At 37.6% G+C, this 17,282-nt stretch overlaps 1 protein-coding gene across 1 annotated transcript; it reads left to right on the top strand.

The window, feature by feature from the left end:
* Positions 1-735: 735 nt before the first annotated feature.
* On the top strand, positions 736-14,168 carry pomgnt1 (protein O-linked mannose N-acetylglucosaminyltransferase 1 (beta 1,2-)). Its single transcript, XM_027154498.2, has 22 exons — positions 736-874; positions 1,862-2,015; positions 2,128-2,230; positions 3,349-3,464; positions 3,747-3,812; positions 5,430-5,543; positions 5,628-5,745; positions 6,164-6,262; positions 6,448-6,575; positions 7,536-7,606; positions 7,689-7,764; positions 8,833-8,916; positions 9,014-9,055; positions 9,140-9,198; positions 9,408-9,480; positions 10,479-10,607; positions 10,702-10,827; positions 12,246-12,310; positions 12,418-12,462; positions 12,950-13,085; positions 13,394-13,503; positions 13,596-14,168. Exons 2-22 carry the CDS (start codon positions 1,896-1,898, stop codon positions 13,675-13,677), a joined length of 1,962 nt encoding a protein of 653 aa, XP_027010299.1. The 5' UTR covers positions 736-874; positions 1,862-1,895; the 3' UTR covers positions 13,678-14,168.
* Positions 14,169-17,282: the final 3,114 nt, after the last annotated feature.

Raw genomic sequence — 17,282 nt, forward strand, 5'->3', positions numbered from 1 at the left:
ATATGCTCTTTATAAGAATTTCCATTCACTAGTGTAGGATGTATCTAGAGTTTGTAGAGTTTAAAGTGTGCTCCCTGTATCTCCCTGGGATTCCTCTGGGTTCTTCCCACCACCCAAAAAAACATGCCATTATATGGATTGGTAAGTTTATGTTGTGCCCCAGCGATTGACCCGTACAGGCTGCGTCCCCAGGGATGGACTTCAGACCACAACCAACCCTGACAAGCATAAAGCACTTACTGAAAATGAAATAATAATGTATTTCCAAATTGTTGAAATAAATATTTGAGATGTGCTGAATGCATCACTGTTGTTTTATTTTCTTAGAAAAAAATGTTTTCTATGCTGCAGCTTTAGTAGTACCAGCTCAGGCTTGTTAGACATATTTCTTATCAGTAAAATAAACTGATAACAATGGATTCTGACCACAAATGGTACCTGCATTGTTTTTATTTTATTTTGTTTTATTTTATTTTATTTTATTTTGAAGGGTGTATTTTATGATCATGTTGAAATATAACTTTATTCCACTTTATCTCATAATAAAGATAATGCTCCAGGTATACTCTGAAACAGAAACCCTTATTATTATTTAGAATATTTTACAAATGAGAAATTTGGTCATATAAATAATGATCTAAATATTTTTTTTGGTCATTTAATACTTAAATAGTTGATTATATTGCAAAGTTTTAATACTCCAAACACAGGACTTTTATTATGTAAACAGCATACGCCGCCGCCATTGCTGCTTTAATAACACTTGCTGCCTTCATTCTTATACATCTAGCTTTCAGCTGCTAACGACAAGCTTTATAACTTGTTATATAACACTTTCTGTCTCAACATGGGCGACACATAACCTGCAAGAACGGTAAACGTTTTCAGTATAAAATGCATTGTTAATAATGTTTACCTAGCATTTTGTTTCCATGCTAACGTTAGCTAACTAGCTAATGCTATCTGTACTGGTGCTTTGGGGCTTTTATTTTGTTATAAAATGTTATTGTTCTGTTTTATTGGGTTTGTTTTGCACATTTCATTCGAACAGAGAAGTAAACTTTAGTCTTGTTCAAGTAACAGTTCAGTAACGTTAGGAAGTTGAGTTTATAGCCTTTAAATTCCTTTATAACACAGTGCTGTTGAATCCTCGATTCTGATTGGTCAGAAGGTGTTGATTCATTTTTTTCTTACATGTTATTATCATTACTATAGTGGTTTGGTTTTGAATATTGTGTGGAATCATTGTGTTTTCTACACGAGGATGTTCTGTACCTTTGACATTATTGGAAAGAGTCTCCAGTGTCATCGCTTTGCAACAGTCAGATATAAAGATGCAGCTTTACATATTCAATCACAGGACAAAGATGACTAGATAAAACATGAAGCTTTTTATTTATTTTCTTAGAAAGACAAATTATAGCTGTTGTAACGTAAGCGAAAACAGGAGTTAACTCCATTCACAGACATTCCAAAGCATTAAATGTAACTATAAATGGATAAATATGTGTCTGATGTGTCATTCTGATGAGGCAAAAATAAAACAAAAACAACAACGCCGGAAATGTTACTGGAGAAGAGTCTTTAGGTTGCCAACAACAATCATGCATTCCTTTCATTAATTACTTTCCTGTAACAGCATGCCTTGTTGTTTATTTATTGTCTACATCTAATTTGCATGTAAAAGGTCATAGCGCTGCAGAGGTTTGCATTTGTCGTTTAACTCTTGACACTTGATTCGACTCCTCAGATCCCTGATTTATTAGTTAATTTATTATCTGCAGGATGACTGCTAATTCATGTGGAAATGAACGAACATGTACATAAATAATAGTTTCTCCGGTGTCCTTTTTGCCCTCAGTAGCAGCAGTGGTGGGCAGTGAGTTACAGGAATAATGGATTCCTGGACCCCGAACCCTCGAGCCAAGCCGTTTATCCCCCGCCAGCAACGCAGCCTTTACCTTACCTGGAAATACAAACTTGCCAACAAACGGGCTCTCCGACGAATTTGCCAGGTGACCTTCTTAAATTCCATCACATAACACAGATCATTTCATTTGTAAATGATCTGTTTCATTTTTCCGTGTGATATTGGGTGTGTTTGTTTCGTCATTGTCATGTCCTCAGGGTGGTGCGGTCCTATTCTTGTTCATTACCGTAATCGTGAACATCAAACTCATTCTGGAAACGAGGAGAGCAGCGGGCGAGGAGGATCCTGCTCCAGATTACGGTACTCTTCAGTGTGGACTACATTTGATTCAGGCTTGACACTTAAAGCAATGCTCTTGGGTGCTGCAACATCTGTATCACATCTGTAGCACATGTGGTAACCACAGGCAGTGATTTTGACATGTTGGCTTGTACTGAGATAAGAAGCGAAAACTCACACCTCAGCACTTTCAAATTCTTCATTCTGATTGCCCAGAAAGCATTGATTGATTTTTGTGTAACAGAAACGGTGGAGAGGGAATTAAAAATTGACATCTTCGGCAAAAGATTACTAAACAGTGTGACATGCCACTATAGGAAATGAATCATTTTTGGGGTAGTAACAGCAGTATAACTAAATAAGTTCCCTGATAGTTTTATGGTCAAATGTTCTCTTAAAACACCCACCGTTTTATTTGTTTTACCTCACAAACATTGTTAAAGCATGATATAATTACTGAAAGGATTCTTTTTCCAAAAGAGCGGAATTTAAATCTAATTAAAATGTCACTCAAAAAAAAAAAAAATATATCAATTTCTAAAATGTAAAAAGCTCTGACGATAATGGATTCGGTGAAATGAGGATACACAGGTGCTTCCTTGGCAGGCTTATTTTGAAATGTAACATAAACCTAAGATATAAATGTGCTACCTTAAATAAATGCTACTTTAAATAAAAAACATTTAAAATGTAAAAAAAAAAAAAAAAGGTCACTCACTGTGCGATCGATTTTACATTACATTTCTGCGTAAAATTTCTTACCTGTGATAATCTCATGTATGCTATGGATGCAGGAGGTATTATGTTGAAAACGCTCAGAGTTTCTGCTTAAAGTTGTGCAGTCCTGTATGACAGTACAATACTTCCGGTATGTCTGTCAATAACAGATCATTACATACAGGGCTGTGTTCCAATACCACTTATAAAAACCTCTTTCCACTTTCTACAGCGGTTACATCATTTTAGCCAATTTGAGGGATTATTCCCGGATTTAAATAGGTCCAGTAAAATAAGAGATAAGGCACTGAGTTGTCATCACTCTAGATTTAAGTGTCACGGTCTTCTTTTTTTAAACAGTCTGAGTTAATTTATTCCTTATTCTCGATTCCACTGTTCATGCTGGATCATTTGTTACACAGACGATGCCTTGGCCAACATGGAAACGCCTCGAAAACCAGCCAGCGGACGCAAGGTGTTGGACATCGAGGTGTACTCCAGTCGCTCAAAGGTGTATGTTGCGGTGGACGGTACCACAGTGAGTAATTCTCCCTGATGATGAGCCCTTTCAACTCTTTTTTTTTTTATCTTGATTTCCTTTTAACCTGAAGTTGTTGTTGTCTTTGCTTGTCAGATAATTTTACGTTTACATGCTATTACTCGAAATTCTGTTACATCTACATTGGAAATTTGTAAGAATTTGTTAAGATTATCTGTTAATACATTTTTGGGCTTGATGAAATGTTCCTGTCTCACATGAACTTTTTGAGCTAATGTGTATAAATAAATCAAGACAAATCCCTTTACTGTATTTCTTCAGGTATTGGAGGACGAGATGCGGGAACAGGGAAGAGGCATACACGTCATAGTGCTTAATCAGGCTACCGTAAGTAGATCTCAGGGTTTTCTTTAATCTAGCAGACAAAAACAGTAGCTTATTTTACATTCAGATGTGAAGGAGCTCCAGCCACAGGACTCCTCTTAAAGGCAGGGTCTCTGATCTTTGAAAGCCAATGTTGACATATAAAATCACCAAAACAAACACGCCCCTAACCCAAATGGGTCCCACCCCTGTATCGATAGCTCCTCCCACACATACATACGTAACCCAGGCAACTAATGGAAAGAAATGTGTCTTTATCATAGCTGAAGGGAAGAACAAAAAATGACACACAAGCATAATCATGCAAAGGAGGGCATTTATTAGTTCTGTGTAACAAAGCAAAACCAGCGTTACTCTCCTATCGAGAAGAAAAAAAGCGCCTCGGCGTCTTAAGTAAAGTTGGATTTCCCGAGTCAATAACTCCTGAGCTAAACGCTGTTACTACACAAAACGTGGTTGTAGCTGCGTCTCTACATTACTACGATATAAAAGAAGTGTTATTTGTGTAGTAACAGCGTTTAGCTCAGGAGTTATTGACTCGGGAAACTCCAACCTATGAATATGCGGCCAACTTCCTGCTCCTTCAGTTCTCTCCAGCGCTGGAAAGCTGATCCTATATTAACACGTCCTACTTCTTGCCTTATCGTAAGTCTTTCTTCGCTTTCTTTCTTTGTTTTTATCCTCCATGTCAATGTTAAAACCGCTTTCTGCTAACGTCACACATGCGCACTGAACAGTCTCTCCGCCACATTGACAAGCCCCGCCCCTTTCTGCTCATTGGCTACGACTCGGGTTTTCTGAAGCATTTCTCAAAAATCGCAGACCCTGCCTTTAAGTCTGTTCTATTTCCAAGGCTTATACAACTCTTGCTGCTTGATGTTCAGATATGACTGATTCAATACACATTTTATTTTCAAGTGTCTTTAAAGTCCGTGTCACTTTCCTGATCTCTCAAAATTCATCTCCTCTAATGGATATTGTGATATTCGATGGCAGTGTGTTAGACCCCGTGTAGTGAGTATTGAGGCGTCAACAAGGATATAGTGAAAGAATGTATGAAGGATGGAGGAACATAAAATGTAGCTGAATATTAGGGACGTTTTCTACCCATCCCGAGGCATCAGGAAATTGCACCAGCTCCGATTGTCTTCCGTGCCATGAAGATTTTGACCCTTAACTGAGTTGAGGCCAACCGCGTGAGAATCATGAGGCATCTAGAGGTCTACCAGCTCCAGTTGCTTCATGAAGTATTCAGACATACTAAGACTCGGTGTGGTCTTTTTGAGGACAGATTGTCAGACTGTATATTTTCACACCTAAATGAGGATGAGTTTCACCTTTGAGTCTGGTTCCTCTCAAGGTTTCTTCCTTTACCATTCAAGGCAGTTTTCCTCGCTACAGTCGCCTCAGTCTCCTCAGGCTTGTTCATTGGGGATAACATACAAATACATATCAAATACGAAGCGGTAGCCTAGCGTTTACGGTGCTGGACTGCCAATCGGAAGGTTGTGAGTTCGATTCCGACGTCCACCAGGCTGCCTAAACTTGTTTAAAATGGCATAATCCAAATCAAGTCGATCGTACGAAGTCATCCTGTAACGTCTTGTTTTCTCTGCACAGGGCCATGTAATGGCTAAGCGAGTGTTCGACACTTACTCTCCCCATGAGGATGAAGCTATGATCCTCTTTCTCAACATGGTCACCCGTGGCAGAGTCCTAATCTTTACCATCAAGGTCATTCATTCTTTTTCCTCTTGTGTGTGTATATAGTATGTGTGGTAGTGTGATAATAGCTGATGTCCTGTGTGCTGTATTCAGGATGAGGGAACTTTCCATTTAAAAGATGCTGCCAAGAACCTGTTGAAGGGGCTGGGCAGTCAGGTCTCTGCTACTCTTAGCTGGAGAGACATGTGGACTCTTGTTGTGAAAAAAGGAGGTAGGGATGAACCATTTGGAACACACAAGCAGGCAACACAGTGCTGCAGGTTTTATCCTTGTTTTATTTAATTCAGATATTATTTATCTGTATAGTAGGTTTCAAGGGGCTTGAATCTTTTTAGTATCAAGCTTTAAAAAAAAATAGCGTGGGGAATTCAAAGCCTTTTCAGGCATTAATGTTTAAGGGGGAAAAATATAAATGGTCAAATTTCCCAAAGTGAAAAGGCTGTTTTATAGAAAACCAATGACATTTCTGATGCTGATCAATAAAGATGGAACTCATCCCCAAAAAGTTGGACATTGACATGGTGATTTTATTGTGAGGGTCTTTGTTTTGTATGCAACATTATTGGGAAGACCTAAAGAGACATAACCTAAACCTTAAGAGACATAACATGCCGAATCTGTGCTCTTAGGTCAGTTGTATGGGGAGAAACACTCAAAATCACCTGCTCTCTCCACCTGGGGAGATCCTGTGCTGCTGAAGACGGAGGTTCAGCTCACAGCGGCTGAAGGTACGGACCTGCCTTATTTCTTTGATTCTGTGTTCATTTATTGTCTTTCAGTGCTGATCATTTACGGCTCAGCCTTCTCGTTTGTGTTGCATGTTGGCAAAGAGAGCGATGTTGAACGATGACGTTCAGCACTCTAAAGTACATCCCAGAACTTTAACAGCACATCTGTGTATGTCTGTTTATAGAGGCAGAGTGTCACTGGGCAGACACGGAGCTGAACCGAAGGAGGAAACTCTTCTGCAGTAAAGTGGAAGGTTACGGCAGCATCTGCAGTTGCAAGGATCCGGCACCAATAGAGTTCAACCCAGAGCCGGTAAAACATACTGAATTGTTCAGTTTCTTTTGTGTTTTTATTTTCCATTATAGGTATTGAAGAAATAAGTCCCCTAATTTCACCATGTGATCACCACACACTTACAGGGCTGTCAAGTGTCACGCACATGCAAGTGACAGTCACACATTTTCTCACGCTTTCCCACCACAAATCGTATTTCTCAGGCAGAAAAACGTTTTGACTATTTATCATATATTTACCAAAATGTATCAGTCCACACCGCTGTCTCTATGGAACCGGGCAGGAATCAAGCGCGTCTCAGTTCATAGTCGAGCCTGACACTTATCAGCCAATCCAAAAAATAGGCTACACAACAGCCAATCAGAAAATAGCACTATCTGGGTAAGATTTAATGCAACATCTAATGAAAAAAAAAAACATTAGAGAGGGTATTTTTGAAGGTCAGTTTGAACAATACCTCAACACGAAACAGCTTGTCTCTGGACGGGACATTGTCCTCAATCATGACCCTAAAAATGGCTGGGCTTGTGCTGAACTGTTTTATATGGGAGCAACATTACACATGATAAAGTCCAAAAAGGCAACAAACACTTACAATAAACACAACCAGTCATAATCTCTCTCTCTCTCTCTCTCTCTCTCTCTCTCACACACACACACACACACACACACACACACACACACACACACACACACACACAAATTAATAAATGGAAATTAAACAAATACTTTGTAGTTGGTTAATTGCGGTCAGTGATCCTTACCAAACAACAACTCCCCCATATTTATTGATTGATTGATTGATTGATTGATTGGTTGGTTGGTTGGTGGGGGGGCACTATGGGGGGTTGAGATGACACGCTTGCCTGTCTTCAAAACTTGAGAGTCCCGCACTTACATTTAGCTTTGTTTGGAGAGACAATATGTAATATACGACGTGTTATACGGAGTTCAGAAGTCATTCTTTTTCTTATTTAGATCCCCAAGAATAACGTCTACAACGTCCCAGTTGCCGTGATTGCAGGGAACAGACCAAACTATCTGTACAGGTTAGTAATGATGAGTACAGTCCTGTTTTCCTAATACAACATGCAGGATGTCTGATAAACAAGCAGCGCTGTCTATCTGCAGAATGCTGCGCTCCCTCCTGTCTTCCCATGGTGTGAACCCACAAATGATCACTGTATTTATCGACGGTTACTATGAGGTACGCTTTCACTCGTCACTACATTCGCCTCTCAGTTAAACCCATCGCACCTAAGTCGATTTCAGAGTAAGCAAAAAAACTCGAGCAAAAGTACAAATTCGTAACCGATTAAGTACGACTTCACATTCTTTTGTCCAATTTTAAGTGTTAAAACATAAGCTGAAGAAAGCATCACAGAAGAAAATGTAACATAATCGTGAACGGTAAATAATGTCTCAATTCCTCTCTCACCGGGGGCTGTGAGAAAACATTGGTTAAAGCTTATTAAAAACAGTTTTAATCATAATCCCTCAAATATTAGCTTGTATATCATAGAGAAATAATAACTCTGACGATACATGCTAATGAACGCTCGCTTTAGCCGTCACAATACAAACCGCATCAAAATAAATACAAAGTGTGTACAACAGCAGGTCAGTTATTGTGAAGAGCCGTTAATCTTCATTCGTATTCGATTTGTTTGGATATTTATATAAACACCTTGAAAATTTTATATCTTAAATCACTTAATGATTTTACATTACATGATTACAGAGGATATGTTATAGAGAAGGGCATGGTGGTTTAGTGGTTAGCACGTTCGCCTCACACCTCCAGGGTTGGGGGTTCGATTCCCGCCTCCGCCTTGTGTGTGTGGAGTTTGCATGTTCTCCCCGTGCCTCGGGGGTTTCCTCCGGGTACTCCGGTTTCCTCCCCCGGTTCAAAGACAAGCATGGTAGGTTGATTGGCATCTCTGGAAAATTCTCCGGAGTGTGTGAGTGAATGAGAGTGTGTGTGCCCTGCGATGGGTTGGCACTCCGTACAGGGTGTATCCTGCCTCGATGCCCGATGACGCCTGAGATAGGCACATGCTCCCCGTGACCCGAGAAGTTCGGATAAGCGGTGGAAGATGAATGAATGAATGAATGAATGAATGTTATAGAGAATGTATATGAATGTATGAATGTTATAGTGAGTAGAAAGTGTTGATTTCTTTTTTCATTTGTAGTTCATTAAACCTTGAATCAGATATCAGGGATAAAGACTGAATAGTTTTACAAACCTTTTCCCCTTTTCTTTAACATACAGGAGCCCATGGATGTAGTGGAGCTGTTTGGTCTTAAAGGAGTTCAGCACACACCCATCAGTATTAAAAATGCCCGCGTGTCCCAGGTGATCGATCAGGCCTGTATTGTTTTATATCCGGATCCGATAACGGTACGAAAGAAGTCTTGACGAATTATTTATTCACAATTTACTTTTGTCATAGCACTACAAAGCCAGTTTGACTGCAACGTTCAATCTCCATCCGGTAAGAATCATTCCATCCAGTAGGATTTTAATTTTCAGCAGTTTGCATGTTTATGGCTTTGACAAATCCTTGTTGATTTTTTAGGATGCAAACTTTGCCATTGTCCTGGAAGAAGATCTGGATATTTCCATAGATTTCTATAGGTATGTAAGCTTAGTGATGATTGCAGCATGCTGTCATGCCCACTAGAGGGCGGCAAGCTCCATTAGAAAGAGCAGAAAGTTACAGCTATGGTCATAAATGAGAACCTAAACCCCATCTGAGTACTAAAACTATGACTTGGCAATTAATAAAATATTTATAGTTGATTTAAGTGTCCGGTTGTTTGTAACACAATCATTTTTTTCTTTAGTTTTCTCAGTCAGACCATTCATTTGCTTAATGAAGATGAGAGTATTTATTGCATATCAGCCTGGAATGATCAGGTAAGTCTTTTATACTGGTCTTTATAATATATTGTGTACAAGAACAAGTGCAGTAACAACACATTTTACTGGACAATGTGGTAAACATACAGTGATTTAGAACTTTTTATCTCGGTTGTAAATCTGAGCCTTTTTAATACCAAAGTCTGCCGTAATTACATTTATTTAAAGACAGACAGAAAGGATTTCCTGTTTTCTTAACAATTTATGGCTACATTATCAGACACTACGTTTGCATATATAAAATGTCAATTATAAATACGAAGAATAAAATAGTTTCATTTGATTCTGATCTCAGCTGGTAAATAATAAAAATTTTTATAGGACATTAAACACAAGGCTTCTTTTCCCCTTCTTTACTATTTGCTGACTTTGCACTGAGCGGGTCTGTGGTCCTGTATCTTCGTGAGCAATTTGAAACGTATATAGAGACAGACCCTATAATGTGTATGTAATACTAGTTGCAGTACTTTATGATAAAAGAGTCTGGGAGCTAATAGAACGTCACCAGGATCGTGCCTGTAAACGTACAGAGCATGGATCCTTTCGTAAATGACATCCAGAACGTTTCGTTGTGTTTTTAGAATCATGATCACTGAGAAATTCCAAGGAAATTTGTAAACAGTTAGACTAAAACCTTTTGATTAAGACTCTTCCTCAATCCTGTCTAGTAGAGAGAATTATCAGCAGGAAAGTAGAAAAACAGTCGAAGAACTGACACTCGACTCTCGTCAGGATTTTGTGTGATGGCATGTGATTGACTATCTTTAGCAGCCTTGTTAAGGGTAGTACAGAATTCATACTCAGTGTTTTTATCACCTTTAATAAAAAGGATTAAGAAATTCAGGACAGATACTTTGGTACTATTTGGATAACATTTGAAGTAACACAATGTGGGATCATGTACCCACTCTGCTCCACACCATACCCTATTGTCCACTGGAACAGAGCTGTTACTGTACAACTGGGTGTGTTTGGGGCGTCCCTTTGTTTTTCAGGGCTATGAGCACACAGCAGAGGACTCGTCACTGCTTTATAGGGTGGAGAGTATGCCAGGCCTGGGCTGGGTACTGAAAAAGAGCCTCTACAAGGATGAACTAGAACCCAAGTGGCCCACACCTGAGAAGGTCCGAAGGTTGATACAGAAGTGAATCAGTCACACAACGAAGAGATGTATCGATTTCACCTACGCTTCATTTTTGTGTGATTTCTTTCTGGTAGTTGTGGGACTGGGATATGTGGATGCGCATGCCGGAGCAGAGGAAGGGGAGAGAGTGTATAATTCCCGACGTCTCTCGCTCCTATCACTTTGGCATCGTCGGCCTCAACATGAACGGTTACTTCCATGTGAGTAATGCTTTTGAGAATTGCTAATAAGTTAACGATCATCTCCAGAGCCTGCAGATAACCGTTGTTTTAATGATCAATTAAAATCAAGTAAGAAAGAATCTACACCAAAAAATGTATATATTTCTTTTTAACATTGGCTTGAACCAGTATCAATGCAGAAGCAATTAAAAATAAAACACGTATGCCAACAACAACAATGGTTACAATATTCAGCAATAAATACAAGGTACAGTGCAATATAAGATACACCTTGTATGCCCTTGCCAAAAAAAATGTCTAACTGTCTTGTTACGGACTTCAAACTTAGACTGACAGTCAGATATTCATGCAGTGATTTGATTGGATCTTGATGTTTTGGGAGTAATTAAATAAAAAGTCACTAACTACAAAATGATGGTAGGGATCTTTAGACATTAGATCAATTTTCCAAATCTAACACCCAAACTAATATGAGATAATGTAATGTAAGGCATTCTGATTTATTTATTTAGATTAATTCTTTTTTTTACTGCTTCCACGTGCTTTTCTTTACTGCATGTCAGTGTAACCAATAGAACAATGGTCTTAATTAGTGGGGACCGGGTCTGAGCTGCATTTCAGGCCCTGCTTTCTTTCAAATCCAATTTGTCAAATTAAATATTAAGGACAATATCTAACAGCGGTCTCACATACTAACACACTCCGATGCTAAATTCAATTTGCTTGCCATTATTTGAAGTGTTTGTGTAACATTAACCTTTCTTGACTCGACTCTTTGTGTTTGGAGCGTTTGGACTCCCAGCACTTTTGATGGTTTTTGACCAAAGAATGGTTACTTCATGCATTGGCATTCAACAAATGCACCATATATTATATATATTATATATCATATATATTTTAGGGGGAACGGTGGCTTAGTGGTTAGCACGTTCGCCTCACACCTCCAGGGTTGGGGGTTCGATTCCCGCCTCCGCCTTGTGTGTGTGGAGTTTGCATGTTCTCCCCGTGCCTCGGGGGTTTCCTCTGGGTACTCCGGTTTCCTCCCCCGGTCCAAAGACATGCATGGTAGGTTGATTGGCATCTCTGGAAAATTGTCCGTAGTGTGTGATTGTGTGAGTGAATGAGTGTGTGTGAGAGTGTGTACACTCCGTCCAGGGTGTGTGTATGTATGTATGTGTAATATATATACACACACATATATATATTAAATAAAACTGACCTTGATGTGTTTATCAAAATTAGTGATTAGTGTTAATAGGGTAAAACATTGTAAAGAATTTTTTTCCTTTTGTTTTAATAACAAATTTAATCTCTTTTTAGTTGTTGCAGACCAAAAAAAAGGCATTTTATTGAGCTCAAAATGTTTCAGACTTCAAACTCAACTAAATCTTCAACATGTGTAATTATGAATATTGTAATATTCCTTTTCTGTGCAGGAAGTATACTTTAAGAAGCATAAGTTTAACACCGTCCCAAATGTTCAGCTGAAAAATGTGAATAGGTACGGATGTGATTCTGTCGTCAACGTATTACATTTAAATATAGCCAAACATTTTTATTTTTTTTCATGTTCCATTTACTTGCATTGTTTTATGGTTGTGTTAATAGCTTGAAAAAAGATGCCTATGAAGTAGAGATCCAGAATCTGCTACGGTAAGTCCAATTCGTCTTATTTACAGATGCGACAAAATAAACATATATATTTATATATATATTTTTTATTATTATTGAAAAGGTCCTATTTTTGTTTCATATTCAATATACACACTGTTAAAGAGAGACACACTTTGTAGATACCCTTATTAATGTAAGAAATAATTCAATTTGGCAGAGATGGGGGACTCGAGCCATATGACTTGACTCGAGTCAGACTTAAGTCACAAATTTGAGACTTGCTTGACAAATATTAAAAAAAGACTCGACTTGACTTTGACTTGACATTCATGACTTGAGACTTGACTCGGACTTGAGTTAAATGATGGGGGACTCGACTTGACTCGAGTTAGACTTAAGTCACAAATTTGAGACTTGCCTGACAAATAGACTTACTTGTGACTAGCACATGTGTGACTTACTCTCACCTCTGCAATTTGGTGTATCTGAGAGATATAACTGTCATATACCTTCTGTTTAACTGCAGTGAGGCTGAAGTTCTGGATCACAGCAAGAACCCATGTGAAGACTCGTTCATCCCAGACACTGAAGGAAAGACCTACATCATGTTCATAAAGATGGAGCAGGAGACGGACACGAGCACCTGGACCGAACTGGCCAAGGTTCAACTGTCCTTTAATAATGAAGTGTAAAAGAAAGATCACCTGATGTAGAAAACGTTTAGTATTGAACTTTTAGTATTAAAATCCAAGCACAAAATTAACACAGACGCTGTGTGTATTGTTTATCCTTTCTTTGTAGGCATTTTTTTTATTTCTGTGTGTAATTTTGCTGTGCTTTGCTTTGCGTTTATAAGAGTCTTAGATTTGCACATATGTATATTTTTAAAAAGTAGGACTGCTCAAAGAAATCACGACGTTGCATAATGCATACAAACAAATGAATAGAGGCTTGTGTTCTCTCTCTGTAGTGCCTGCATGTGTGGGATTTAGATGTTCGCGGCTATCACAGAGGCCTCTGGAGGCTCTTCAGGAAGAAAAACCATGTCCTTGTTGTAGCTGTTCCGGTCTCTGCGTACTCGTAAGTCATACAGCAACATACCTCTTTTGCAGCCCTGTGTGTCTCTGTAGCCATTTTTTGTAGACGTTAAAAACATAACATATCCCTTACAGCACTCGGAAACCTACCCACGTTACCCCTATTCACCTGGAGCCTCCACCTAAAGACGAGGCAGCCCCTGTGGAACAGATCTAGAGCAGCTGCAGTTGAACAGGTCTCATTAAACAAAGGGTCCCACTTGCACTAGGCCTGCACTGAAAGAACCTTCTGCCTTCAGGCCACAGCGTAAGCTGCTACAGCTGCTACCGCTTCTTCTACTGGAGCATCCTCTGATACTGATGCTGCCTGTGTACGTGCATTGTATGAGCGACGAATATGCAAATGACGAGTAGAGTAGCTCTTCCAGGCCCTCGAATGAGTTCTGTAATGGGAAATATGTGTGTTCTGTCAGGAACGGGAGAAAATCGCAGCGTTGTTTTTTGTTTTTTTTTCCCCTGAAACACGCATGTCATTTGATGTAATGGATAAAAAGGGCTGTGTTACTTGTTAGAATAGTTATGAACAGGAAAAGTGGACAAGATGCGAATCCGATTTTTAAACACTACTGATTGCTTTTGGTTGTACTGTATATACATTTTAACTTATTTATTTTCCAAGAATAAAGCTAGTTGAGGTTGTTGTCGACACTTGGTGAGTGAGAGTGGTGTTTATGGGGCTACATGCATATTTACAGTAGTTCTTCTATGATTATGATTACTGCACATAAACGTTTTTGTGGGATCAGGCTATTTGTTCAAACCCTGATTGTGTAGTCAACAGGAATCAGGTGACCGTGTTATGACACACTCCAGATTAATGACTTTATATTATTTCACGTTGCCCTAACAGTGTTTATTACACATCAAATATCAAGTAGACTGTAAACAACTATAACACAAGTGTCATCATATTCCCAAACTCAGAATTGTGAGATTCATGCCATGTTCCATCATCGCCATTATGTCTCAATTCTTCTGGTCAAAAAAACCTGGTCTTTATAAATTGGGCATGTCTTACAGTATGTAGCCCTATGAACACCACCCTGGAATAAAAATAAAATTACACATAGAGTTTTGAATAAAGAAATGTTTTATAGGCATATATTTTTACAACAAAAAAACAACAACATATTTTTTATCGTGCATTTCAGGTGAGTGTTTTAATTTATTAATCACCTGTGATTGATTTACTTGGTAGAGAGAATGTCTGGTACACAGCATTGCCTGAGGTGGAGTTTTCTAGTTCAAGGATACATCAAGATGCCTTCATCTAGCAGCCTGGATGGAGTATTGGCAGGCTTTCGCATTGATGTTGTAGCCATGGGCGTTTTATACAGTCTGAAGGAAATCCGTGTGTCTTGTTTGCTAGAAAACATCACCTCCACCTGATCTTGAATCGAACACGCTTCACATATTACAGTTTCGACAAGTTCAGCCATCTGAACATTTACAACACTCTACACTGTACTCTATTTCTTCATACGTTTATCTGTATCGTGACATTTATTATATTAATGGAAGTGACTTGTCTAACGATGTTTTCTATGACTGGTATTTTAAATGATAAGTCATTACGGTACAACTGGAAGTATTGAATTTACAGTTCGGTCTGTCAGTTATTAATAGTTTGCATAAACTACAATAGGTTTGGTTTTGACATTTTAAACAGACTTATTGGAAATTAATTCTGGAGACCCCACTAGTCCTCGAGTCCTGTAAACATGTCCCTGTTGATTTTTCTATACTTCAAAATTTGGTTTTGTATTTTGCTGGTGATTTTTTTTTTTTTTTTTTTTTTTTTGGTTTGTTTTTTAATAAAGTGAAATGTTTGTAAGCGTTTGCTTTTTATTCCTTTTTTCACTTCAGCACACATAATCAGCTTTGTCAGATTTTATAAACATACTTTACCAGGTATATTGTCCTAAATTATTCCTTTCCTTTTGTATATCTATATAGATTTGGGTTTACTAATTTATTAATTAGACTAGTCATGCTTATATATTATATATTTAATCAATGAAATTTGGAGAAGATGGACATCTATTAAAATTTAGTTGCTTAAACACGGTAGTTAAAAGAAATGTTTCCATTTTGTTCACATTTGTGTTTAAATTATTCTTTTAGGTAAGTTTTTATTTGTACTTTATTTAATTTATTTTCTAAAAATTTTGCCATGTTTTTTTTTTTTATTTGACCCATTTGACTTGCTGTTTTGTTTTGTTTGTTTTTTTTTTTGTTTTTTTTTTCTTTTCTTTTTTTTGTTTTTTTTGGCCATGGGATTATTTTTTCATGTCTCTTTTAGAGTTTTACTTTTTACTTTTCTTCTGTTTTTTTTTTCTTCTGATTTGCAGGAAATTCTATTTCTAAATCTTATCATTTATTACTAATACTTACTCATATACTTACTCAAGCGAGTATTCTGAAATGGGTTCCTTAACATGATAGTTAAGGAAAGGAAAAGTCATCATTACGCTTACAGAACTCTGGCTTGGAAAACTTTATTTTAGCTGCCTTGGTTATCATAAAATGTTTAATTAACTGGATTATTTTTCTACATTCTTTTCCAACCCAACCTCTATTTAACCAGCTCTTCTGCAGATATCTCCTGGGAAACAAGGCTTTTTACTAAAAAGATTTGAATACATTTGATGCTATACTCATGATATGATACTAAAAGGTTTTAGTCCTGAACGTTAAGTGTACACAGTGTGCGCTGAAGACCCCTGTGACTCACTGCAGCTCTGGTCAGCACAGAGCACCGCAAGCAAATCAGATCTGAATAGGAAATTGTGTGGGCATTGAAATCCAGGCAAATTGTCCTCAGCTCGGTTTCTGATGTAAATATAGTCAGCCTTGTGGATTTATCTGCATGGAGCTTTTAAGATCCACTTAATATATAATACATATATTATATACAGTATAAAATCTTCTGGTGTAAAGCAATAACTTCCAGAGAAAAGCAAATATTAACAATTCAGTTCGATGGCTTGAATTTACTTATTGAGAATAAGGTTTTACAGGAAAGCATTTTTAACCCTTTCATAAGAAGAATGATGGTCATTTTTTTAATATTTTAAAAATAAGTACATTTTACAGGGGGTTTTTTGTTTGTTTTTTGTTTTGTTTGCCCTTTTACAGTAGTGTTTTTATGTTAAAATTACTATTTCACCGCAAGATGGTTGCTAAAACTCAGTAATTTATTTACTTAATTTCTCCACATTGTTGAATTACTTCTCCGTTTCAGATGTAGTATATTTATTTAATTGTTCAAGACACAACAGCACAATTAAAAATACAAGAAGAAGAGAGGCTACAAACTCCAGATTAAATTCATTGGCATGTTTATGTTCTTCTTCACTGATGTATTTTGTACTTAAATTTAGGCTCTGGCTATTTCTCAGGTATTTGGTTCTTGTTCATTTTCTATTTATTTATTTATTTATTTATTTATTTATTTATTTATGAAGAGAGATCTAGACTTAATAGATTTTAATTATAGATATTAGATATATCTAATATCCATAATATAGAGATATAATGCACTTAAACCAAGGTCCCAATTTCAGTTCCACTGTTTATTCAAGCAATCTATAAGACATTAGCTGTGTTCAAAAACAAAACACTTGCCTTTCGTTTGCACACGCAGATAACCATATCCACTTACATAATCTTACTTGCACATCATCGTCTATTAAAAACAATAAACCAAATCTTCTGTGCTGCATTAGAAACCCATTTCTGTCTTATTTCACCAGGAACCAA

The sequence above is a fragment of the Tachysurus fulvidraco genome, chromosome 5 (assembly GCF_022655615.1).
Source record: "Tachysurus fulvidraco isolate hzauxx_2018 chromosome 5, HZAU_PFXX_2.0, whole genome shotgun sequence".
Taxonomy (NCBI): Eukaryota; Metazoa; Chordata; class Actinopteri; order Siluriformes; family Bagridae; genus Tachysurus; species Tachysurus fulvidraco.

Bases quoted from the DNA above. Each gene is read 5' to 3' on its own strand.
- pomgnt1 (XM_027154498.2), top strand. From the start codon at position 1,896: ATGGATTCCTGGACCCCGAACCCTCGAGCCAAGCCGTTTATCCCCCGC. The intron at 3,813-5,429 runs GTAAGTAGATCT...TTCTCTGCACAG, and splicing joins TAGTGCTTAATCAGGCTACC to GGCCATGTAATGGCTAAGCG. The intron at 5,544-5,627 runs GTCATTCATTCT...TGCTGTATTCAG, and splicing joins TCCTAATCTTTACCATCAAG to GATGAGGGAACTTTCCATTT.